This window comes from Miscanthus floridulus, chromosome 14, assembly GCF_019320115.1.
Source record: "Miscanthus floridulus cultivar M001 chromosome 14, ASM1932011v1, whole genome shotgun sequence".
NCBI lineage: Eukaryota > Viridiplantae > Streptophyta > Magnoliopsida > Poales > Poaceae > Miscanthus > Miscanthus floridulus.
Window position 1 is genome coordinate 29,218,140 of NC_089593.1, and position 10,689 is coordinate 29,228,828.

At 44.8% G+C, this 10,689-nt stretch overlaps 1 protein-coding gene across 1 annotated transcript; it reads right to left on the reverse strand.

The window, feature by feature from the left end:
• Positions 1–1,142: 1,142 nt before the first annotated feature.
• On the reverse strand, positions 1,143–4,520 carry LOC136502722 (GDP-L-galactose phosphorylase 2-like). The gene is made up of 6 exons (XM_066497970.1): positions 4,111–4,520; positions 3,356–3,456; positions 2,517–2,822; positions 2,245–2,430; positions 1,822–2,082; positions 1,143–1,719 (listed from the first exon to the last, which is right to left on the reverse strand). The coding sequence occupies exons 1-6, from the start codon at positions 4,226–4,228 to the stop codon at positions 1,393–1,395; spliced, it is 1,299 nt and encodes a 432-aa protein (XP_066354067.1). The 5' UTR covers positions 4,229–4,520; the 3' UTR covers positions 1,143–1,392.
• Between the last annotated feature and the right edge of the window lie 6,169 nt (positions 4,521–10,689).

Below are 10,689 nucleotides of genomic sequence, written 5' to 3' on the forward strand. Positions count from 1 at the left end.
TCGGAAGCGAGTGTCATTCCTCCTTGGCCAGGCCTTCCGGTCGGAGAGGCGGGCCGGAGTCGGAAGCGAGCATCGTTCCTCCTTGGCCAGGCCTTCCGGTCGGAGAGGCGGGCCGGAGTCGAAAGCGAGCGTCGTTCCTCCTTGGTCAGGCCTTCCGGTCGGAGACTGGATCGCCCTTCTGGCCTGTCATCAGGTATTTGGGCCGACCCAGGAGTTGCGCGTCGTTCGCAACGTCGTCTGTTGGGCCAAGCTTTTGCTGGGAAGTAGATCCATTAGGGACCCCGGGTTTATGAACCCGACACAATCTATTACCAGGCCTGGCTTCACCTGGAACAGCCATTTCAGCAAGGCAATTATGGTTCTGGTCACGGGTCTGCTGCTCCTAATTCCAGACTACAGCGTGAAGTACCACCCCAATACAAGCTAGCAATCGACAATTCTAACAGTGTAGGTAGTACACACATACACATGATACACCCATCCCAAATTTATGTGCTCTGGTTAAACTGAAGCCTCCAATAAGGTAGTTTGGCTCCTGTTAGTTCTGCATAGTTTCATTAAGGCTTCAACTTACGTAGACAGTCGGTCTGCATGATGTAATGCAGCCTGACGAAAACTGAAGATGAAAAAAAAATCGAAAAAGGTTAACAAATTTCATTCTTCCTCACTCAACCATTGAGTACAGGTGAGTTATGCACAAAGCAACACAAACTTTTATCGTTCAATGGCCAATTCAATTCCAATTCAGTTTCTACCTACATTTGCAAGAGCCAACCTGTAAAGATGGACTGACCAGCTCCACAAAGCCGCGCCTAATTTTCTAGTAAATTTATAATCCTCTTGAGGCCTTGTTTAGATGGATGTGTATTCACTTCAATCCACGTGTGTTGGAGTGGAATGGAATGAAATTTAGTTTAATTCCACTTCAATCTACTTCAACACATGTAGATTAAGATGAATACATGCGCATCCAAACAAGACCTATGAAAGTTTCATCGTATCACCCCACACCTGATTTTCTAGTAGGACCATCAAGAATCAGTTCATGTTATGTTACATCATGAACATGAGTAAGCGACTACAGATTCGACACAAATGCAGCACATAACAAAGAGAGCCACGAGGTAGAAACAGAGAGCGGATACTAGTAATGTTTATCACATTTCATTTAGTTCTAGTAATAATAATTAACAAACGACCCAAATAATACAATAGCCTCTGCTTAATATTGCAGAGCACTGAATTACCGAGTTCACCACGAGAGCAGCAGGACACAAACGAGAGCAAAGTAGCAGCAGAGCACAGCGCTCGCAAGCACTTACAGTACCAACAGAGCTTTATTACCAGCACAGTTATAGGCGACCAGGAACACACAACAGCCAGTCCATAGACTCACTGGCGGACGAGGCAGCCTTCAGCGACAGGCAGAGGGGTAACCGGGACAGGAGCAAAGGTGGTGGTGCCCTCGCCCTCGCTGGCTTCCTCGTCAGACTGAACCAGGCCAGCAGCGCTGAAGATGTACTCCTTCACTTCCTCGAAGCGCTCCTCAGAGAGGGAGACCTCGGCGAGGAGCTTCCACGCGGAGGTTTCATATGCCTCTTCATAGTCGCTCCTGCGCTTCAGTACGATGTGGCCACTGATCTCCCACACAGCTGGGTTCACCTGAGTGTCCAGCAGCTCCTGGCTCACTTCGCCCAGAGCCTGCTTCTCTGCATAGCACTGCATTATTGAACAGATAGAAGTTTGTTAGAACATGATAAAGAGATTTCCAGCTATTCGGTCCAGATTTGACAAAGCTACGAAATTGTGTAATGATTTTACCTGGGGGAACAGGAAGATCCTCTTGCCACAGTCAGAAATGAGCACGTTGTAAGGCACATTGTTGTCCTGCAGCCAAATGCAAGCATTGGAAACCACATTTGCCAGGTCCTCCAGTGTGTTCCCTCCCTCAAATACCAGGCCTCTCACAGGATAATTTATCAGCTTGGACACGGTCACTCCATTCTTCATTGTGTCCTCAGAAAGAGGGATCTTGTGGGTAGCTGCCTTCTCGACAGGGAAAGGCACTGACAAGTAGTATGCCTGTACAGAAAACAAGAAATTATCATTCAGTACTAAACAACATTTTCAAAAAAAAAAAAAGAGTTACCACAATAACACTATCTTCACAATACTGAATATGCTCCTATTTGGTTAGGATTTTGTGCTGAGAAGTAAATTTAGATACCATCAGAAGTTTAATACCTGAAAGTGGAGGTGATTGATGGTGGCAAAGGCACCCAAGCTATTGTAACCAAGCCTGAAGTACGGGCTAGCTGCCTCAGCTGCCATTTGCAGTGCAAGCAAGAAGCTCTCTGGATCAATCTTCTGAGGCAGGCGGTCCAGAACACGAGGAATGAGAAGCACATGTCCATATTCAATTGGGCTCACCTGCAAACCATCGCAAACAGTCATTGGAAACAAGAATAGGAGAGATAGAATAAAAGTTGGATTGTCAGTCTGAATGAGAGATGTACATTGATAGCAACAACATTTGGAGCACGATCAACAGCAATGATTGGAGCATCATTCAGGAAATAGCTGTCATCACCATCGCCATTCTCAAATTGGAAGAGAACCTCTTCCTGGCCAACTTTGGTGAAATTGAACTTGGCAGGGTCAAATGGCTGGAGCACACGGTCCACACGAAACTCAGTAGGGCGCTTCTTAAGGTGGCGCCCTTCATTGAGTTGTGCAACAAACCCAAGGTTGCCAGGGATGACCTTGGTCTCACAAGCAGTGACATCATAGCGGAATAAGCCTCGGGCCATCCTGTCCTCCCACTGCCAGAATACAAAGCAAAATACTAAACTCAGAATCTGAATCCTGAAAAGATAAATATTAGAAGTAGACTTCACTATCCACCTATTTCAGCAAACTTTCACAATAAAGTATTTCCTACTTTTATAGAATGTGGTACAGAACAAAAAGTAAAACTGTCCATATCTCATTCGAAACCAGAGTTCGACATTTAGATTCACAGTGCCAGTTCTAGTGCCATTGTAAGGTATATATTAATCAAAATAAGAATGGTCCATATTTGAAGATATTAGACACTGTTCTTGCAGCAACTATCATCTTACAAGCCGTACAAGCATGCGTTTGCTACTGCTCAAGTGGACTTAGGGCTCGTTTGGTTTGTGCCTGGCAGGTTTTCCACTCCTCAATACAAGAATGGTCCAAATATGTTTCCCCAACTTCTTAAGAGATATGCATATTTCTTACTAGACTAGATGTAGATAATTTGATTCCTAATATATCACATCCTAAAACTAGCACAGTTGAAGTCCAACAAAAGCCACAAGCTTTTATTTACCTCACTAAGGAGGATATCAACAAGCAACTTGGTTGAAGCAGCATCCTCCTGCAAGTGCTTTGCCGGATCCAACTTGAACGCGTAGAGGGGAAGCTTGGAAGCTGCTCAAAGAAAGATGCAAATGTCAGTCAAATAAAAGTGCAGCATAATTTGCTACTTTCATGTCAGGTGAAGCAAATAATACTAGTTTTTTATACATGCAGAGCTGATGTCTCAGTGAGGTTTCTACTGAGTTATAAAACAAACCATATTTTCAAGTGAGGCATACAATAGGCATACAATAGGCACATAATACTACAAAAGGGCAGTTATGATGTCCTGGGGTTCCGGCTGAGAATTATGATAAATATCTACAGTTGCCTAAGACGTTTGTTTATTTATATCCTTATTTAATCCAACCCAATTCGAGGCGGGGTAATAACAACAGCCAGTTGTTACCCAAAACCACTGGCGGTAACAATTTTTAACCGGAGGGATGGGTAAAAATAGTGCAGATAAAAAAAGGAACACCCTGTTGCGATTGTTTAGGTGCAAAGGCCCCCAACTTTGTGGAGCACAAACGGCACCTTTTACTGTACAAAGTTTGGGATTTTTCTGAACGAATCATGCACGAATCTTGGGGGCACAATTTAAAATGGGACAGGATCCAAGATCGTAATAATTCTAAGATTTTCAACCGGATTCCGGACGAAAACGACGTCAGATTGACCGTAAAACAAAGCGAAAGCCTGCGAGCGGCGGGGTAGGGGGCCCACCAGGCAGGCAGCAGTCGCCGAGGCAGTTCCTCCCGCAGCCGGCGCGCGGCTTGTCGGCGTCGTCCTGGTAGTTGGAGACGACGGTGGGCACCCTCTTGATGGTGAGCTTCATCTCCATGCCGGTGTGGGTGGGTGGGTCGGTTACTCTCGGGGTGAGAACTCGTCGGGGTCGGGGGTTAGCTAAGAGAAAGGGACCATTCGCTAGGAAAGGAAGGGGGGGTGAGAGAGAGGAGCGGCTCAGAGGAGGAGGCTCCGACCGCCGCCGGCGAGGAAGAGGAGATCGGACGGGCTTCCTCCGGCCGAGGGCAGCGCCCCGCGGCCGCCGTGCGGGGCGGGGCTGGCCGCGACGGCGGAGGCGATGGTCCCCGTGGGCTCCACCTGCGCAGCTGGGGGGCCGCGCCGGGGGGCTGCAACGCTAGCCGTGATGCCTACAACTCGGCCACGCCCCGAGGGGAGGGGAGGGGGGGCAGGCTGTTGCGGGATCGCGGCGGTGGGTCGCGGAAGCTGGTGCCGAGGCGGCCTGCGCCCCGGGGTTCTCCTGTCTTCTGCTCCGGCGACCGGCGGCGGTGCGTTGCGTTGGGGGTTGTGCGCTGCGCCTGCGCTGGGTTTGGTTTGGGAGGTGGCGATTGCGGTGGCGCATTTGTAAGGATGGCAACGGATCGGGTCTGGGGCGGATATCCACCGGTTTCGGGTTGCGTAGGTTCGGGTTTGGGATGGTTTTTTACCCATGGTTTTTGGGTTCGGGGCTCCGAAACCAATCGGGTTCGGTTTCGGGTTTAGTTTTCCATTCGTGGATATCCAATGGATATCCGAAATAAATTATTTGGAATTAAAACTCATGTTTTATAATATACTAATAATAATTTGTTTACTTAGATTATTAAATTTATTTAAAGTTGACTCATGAAAATATTTATTATTTGTTGCCTCTTGTTTATACATGTGAATATGTGTATATATATCCGCGGGTTTCGGGTATCCATTCGGGCTTCGGGTATTCGTTCGGGTTTCGGGTATCCGCGGGTTTGGTTTTGGTGATGGATTTCCACCCGAATCGGTTTTCGGGACGGATTCGGGTTTCGATTTCGGGTTTCGGAGACTCCACCCGATCCGAACCCGACCCGTTGCCATCCTTACGCATTTGGCGCCGTTGGCTCGTCTTTTATAATGTGTATTTTTCACTTATTTTTTTAACAGAACAGTATTTTTCTGACAGCAAATCAGTAGCAACAGTTCGATTTGGCTTGTTTTTCAGCGAAGCGCGGCTGGTCCGCTGGTGCGTGTGTGTCACGACCCGATTCTCTCTGCAGCAGCGCCAGACGGCCAGGCCACGGCGCCACGCTATGCGTGCTGTTATTTTTCGTTGTCTTCTGTTACTACAAAATACAAATACTCGCTGTGTTGTGTTCTGTGTTCAGTTTTTCCTTCCTAGCGGTGCTTTCACATTTCGCGTCTTGGGTTCCTGGGACCAGGAGCGTGTGCTAATTTCTCAGCAAAGGGCCTGTTTGTTTTCTTTTTCAAAAAGAACACGCTATGTGCACAGACATTCACATGTATATATTTGAAATAATATAATATATACACACACATCACATTTATTTTAGGTCATAGCGGCATAACTCGGCTTTCACGAATAGAGTTGTTTTGGCTTCAACTCCACAAGCAGCTCTACCGATCAAGTTAAAGTTGTTTCGATGAACCATCTAGCAGAACAATTCTACATGTGAATTTCTTGAAACCATGCTCTTACAACTTGGACCTCTGCCCATGCCAGGGCCTACCAGAGCAAGTTGAGGCTGGAAGAAGTGCAGCCCTCCCCGGCAACCATCCTACGGCGTTTCACTTTCACAAGAAATGCAGCGGCAATCGTGTTAAAGTGCAGCCAGGCCTAACAATTTTTGGTTTTATCCCAAACCAATCCCTTTTTAAGAGCATGTTTTAAGTAGTTTTACATGTGAAGATGTTTCAAAAATACATGTTTAGCATAAAATAGTTTTAAATAGCTCATGAAGCTGTTGGAGAAGTTCTGCCAAAGAAGATCTTAAACAGTGGTAGAGAAAAGAGGAGGCTAAGTGTAGACTGGAAACTTGTTATTCTTGGAGTTTTCTGGCTCCTAACGGCCTAGTGATGGACTAGATGACATTTCTAGTGGAGTTGATTGTAAGAATGCTCCTAACGGTTTAGGTTCCATTTTTTGCAATTATAACCATCCCATTCTGTTCGCTTGAGCTTATAAGTCAGAATCAATCCTAATTTTTTAGCCATGGAACAGTGTTTTTGTCTTACAACAAATCAGCCCTACAAATCAGTCACAGCAGCAAAAAAACCTGCCGAACAGAGCCATATAATGGACACTTTTCAAATATTTCCTTCCTCTCTAAAGAAAATTTCTACTTATTTTGTCAATAGCCTTGATTGCCCGAGGTGGAAGGTCTATGGCCATAGCCAAGTATACCGGCATAGACTTCGCATATATTGACCAATATACTTCTGCTAGCACTTTTTAGCAAATCCGCTTTTCTAGCTTGAGAGTTGATCAACAATCCTATACAATAATAGGCTAAAAGTCTTTTGACCGAAAAATTGCTAGTTCGCTTATTTTAACAAGTCGTGGATCAATCTAATTAATGGCTCAAACAAATAGAACTCGCACCTCAAAACCTCACTACTTTCATGTGTTTCGAGCATTATGTTATGATACTTTATCTATCTAGTACATATATAGCTCGCAAGGTTAGAGATAATAATGATTGCTCTTCCGAAATCTAGCCATGCATCAAATGGCTAAAGACCCCCGCGATTTTCACCTGATAAACATTTTTTCTACATATTTCCGATGGGGTGGGCTTTCGAATGGTTGAGATAACTACATGTGTCTAGTCGAATGATGACGACAAAATAACAAGCAGTAGCACACAGACAGAAGCCGCAATATGGTACGGTTAATATGCGGCAATGGAGTAGGTTGGGGTGTGGTTGAGAGATCAAACACCGGAGTAAACAAAATGGTTGGAGGCAACAAACCTCACCCTCAAGGCACGGAGCAATATATAATGGACACTTTTCAAATGTTCCCTTCCTATCTAAAGAAAATTCCTACATATTTTGTAAATAGCCTTGATTGCCGGAGGTGGAAGGTATATTCCTACACATTTTGTCCATAGCCAAGTATACCAGCATAGACTTTGCATATATTGACCAATATCCTTTTTGGTAGCCCTTGTTAACAAATCCGCACGAGAGTTGATCAACAATCCTGCAATAATAGGCTGATGAAATTGGTCTTCTATCACTCGAATGTCTTGTGACTGAAAAATTGTTGTTTCGCTTATTTTAACAAGTCGTGGATCAATCTAATTTATGACTCAAACAAATAGAACTCAGCTTGCACCTCAAAACCTCACTGCTTTCATGTGTTTAGAGCATTATGTTATGGCACTGCATCTATCTGGTACATACATAGCTCGTAAGGTTAGAGAAAATAATGATTGCTTTTACGAAATCTATATAGCCATGCATCAAACGGCTAAAAACCTCCACAATTTTCACCTGATAAACATTTTTTTCTTTATATTTTTCGATGGTGTGGGCTTTCGAATGGCTGAGATAACTAAAGGTGGCAAGTTGGATGACGACGACGAAAGATCAACCAGTAGCACACAGCCAGAAACCGCAATATGGTACGATTAATATGCGGCAACGGAGTAGGTTGGGATGTGGTTTAGAGAGAGATCAAACATCGGAGTAAGCAAAATGGCTGGAGGTGGACGATGAAGCAGTAGACATGCATCCAACAGCCAAGAAAGAACAATACGTGTCGACTGAGGTTTAAGGAAAAACCATAATCGACTCGCATCTACTACCTCCGTCTGCAAAAGAATACAATTATAGGATGTGTACTAGTCAAATAAACTTAAGTTTGACTAAATTTATAGTAAATAATATTAACATTTATGTCTCCAAATAAATTTATTATAAAAATATATTCTATAGCTAATCTAATAGTATTTATTTTGTATCATGAATGTTAGTAGCTTCTAATATAAATTTAGTTAAGGTTCAAACTATTCGATTTCTTAAAAAAACAAGAATTATATTCTTTTGTGGACGGGGGCAGCAATTCCTGAACGTCTGAACCCCATCGAGCAGTTGCTATGCTTTTTTTTTTTTTTTGATCGGGTTGCTATGCTAGTTGCTAGTGAGGTCGACCGCTGCTGCTGGTACTACGAAGCAGCACACCGCGTTCGTTCGTTCGTTCACATGATCTCATCCATCGTACGGAGTACGTTGTCTATGTTGGGTACACATAATTGAACACGCTAACCTTGACGGCGAATCGGCGATCCCACGGGGCCCGACACGACGGCTGGCCGGCCGGGTGGACGACGGAGCAGCAGCAGTGCTTGTGAACCACGTAAAAACGAGAGCTCTCCGCTGACCCAACGTGGTGAGATCGGCAGCCCCGGGCTTTCGTGTGGCTGCCAGTTGGGAGTTCGTGCATCCACCATCTGTTTTGGGCCGCACAGGCATGGTGCACTGCCACGGGACCACGTCGCCGCCCACTTGCACCGCAGGGGCTTCAGCAGCTGCTGTCCTCACTGATAGGGAGTGCTATTGGCTGCTTGTTGCTGGTAAGAAATTTGTTGCTTCTCGTTGTCTTTCGTATGTACTGATAAAACTTAGTATTAGCTAGTGCCACGCTGGCACGAATAAGAAAGCCGAAATGCATGCATATACGTAGACGTGCATGAGATGAGGCCGTACATTATAACAAGTTATCAACAAAAATATATGGACGATATATATACGCGTCTCCACGGATCACTGTTGTGCGTGCGTGTGTGTGTGTGTGTGTTTTGGAGGGCATCACGGATCACTTATTCGCTGCGATGGATTAATATAATGCATCGTTCCACTAGCCTAGCTATGTATCTTCAAGTTTCTAGAACTGAATTTTTTAAAGGTTATTTGCAATCAAAATCTAAAAAGTGACTCAAACCTTGTTTCTCAAACGTCAATTACTTGCAACAGAGGCAGTATATGTGATTTATTTTATGGTCTTGTTTGGAGACAATCGTGTTCACGTTGATCCATATGTGCTAGAGTGGATCTAGGTATAAATTAGTTAATTTTCTATCCCAATATATATGAATTGAGATAGATACTACTGCATCCAAACAAGGTCTAAGGGCTTGTTTAGCTGCACGTGTATTCACATCAATCCACGTGTATGTGTATTGAAGTGAATTGAAATGGAAATTAGTTAGCTTTCCACCATAATTTGCCCCAATATACGTGAATTAATGTGGATACAAGTACAACCAAACAAGATAAATTATGTATGATCCGCCCTGCCTTTGCTCTGGGTCGTCATTGTTGTTGTAACACATATGTGCAAAGCAATGGTCTTGGTTGAAATGTCATATTATCAAGTTCAGAAACTAGTCCGTTGCAGTTAAAGAACCATTACACAATTTGAGGGACTAACGAACTTAGGACGTGTTTGTTTTTTGGATGAAGGGGATGGGGTGGTTCTCTCCCCGATTTGTGCGTTGGGGTGGTGCCAGTTTGGTGTTTAGTAGGGATAAGGTCATCCTTGCTTTTTGTTTAGTTTGAGGGATGATAAAGCAGTGGCGGAGCTTACCGTCAATCTAGGAGTGATGCTACAGTCTACAAGCATTTAACTTGCGGTTACAGCGTAGTAGTGGCATCATTTGGTGAGCGACTGAGCATGAAGGTCAGCAACCTGTTGCTGCGGGGCGATTGGATGCGGCTTGTGTTGTTTTGTAGAAGGAACATCACTCTATGATCAAGAGCATGTAGATGCAGGCCTATGTTTGGTTCTAGTTCTAGACTTCAAAATGGACCATGAACATGCTGAAATTACTGCATGTTTGGAAGTATGAATCAATCGAGTGAGCTTGTATGCTAGACTCTTCAAAAGATTTTCTTGGGCAATTAGGGGGGCGGCCAAGGTGGCCAATGGGTAGCTCCGCCAATGTGAGGAAGGATGAGATGGAGGACTGTTTTTCGCATGTTACCAACCATCAAGGTGGACCTATGCGTCATACTCTTTTTTCGTTCTTCCTCCTTTCATCTCCCAAAGCAGAGCAAAGAGCACATCCATGGCTATAGTCCCGACCTGGCCGCCCTTCATTGGCAGCACGCTAGTGCAATAGACTCCTACCTAACCGCCCCTTCCTTGCCGACCTGGCAGCCCCTCCCTCTCCAGTGCGGCAGCCTCACCCAACAGCCCCCCCCCCCCCCCCCCTCCTTCCCAGGGGCGGTTTCATCCCACATGTCCCAGAACCAAACATTGGGACTAAGTGAGATATCCCACTTCATCTCTATCCCGCCGCCCAACCAAACAAACCTGTGGAAATAGTTTTTAAGTTTGTTCCATAGTAAGGACTTTCATTTTGTATAAATTCATATGAGCATACACTACTATAAAAATGGTTTTCATCAATGACATTTTCACCATTGGTTTTATAAATATCGTAGGTAATGATTTTCACCGATGGTTTGTAATATGAATCATTTTCACCATCAATTTGTATTAAGAACTGGCAGTTATAA

Coding starts and splice junctions, on each gene's coding strand:
- LOC136502722 (XM_066497970.1), bottom strand. CDS start 4,228: ATGGAGATGAAGCTCACCATCAAGAGGGTGCCCACCGTCGTCTCCAAC. Junction 3,457..4,110: donor CGGCGACTGCTGCCTGCCTG/GTGGGCCCCCTA, acceptor TTCTTTGAGCAG/CTTCCAAGCTTCCCCTCTAC. Junction 2,083..2,244: donor TCAATCACCTCCACTTTCAG/GTATTAAACTTC, acceptor TTTTCTGTACAG/GCATACTACTTGTCAGTGCC.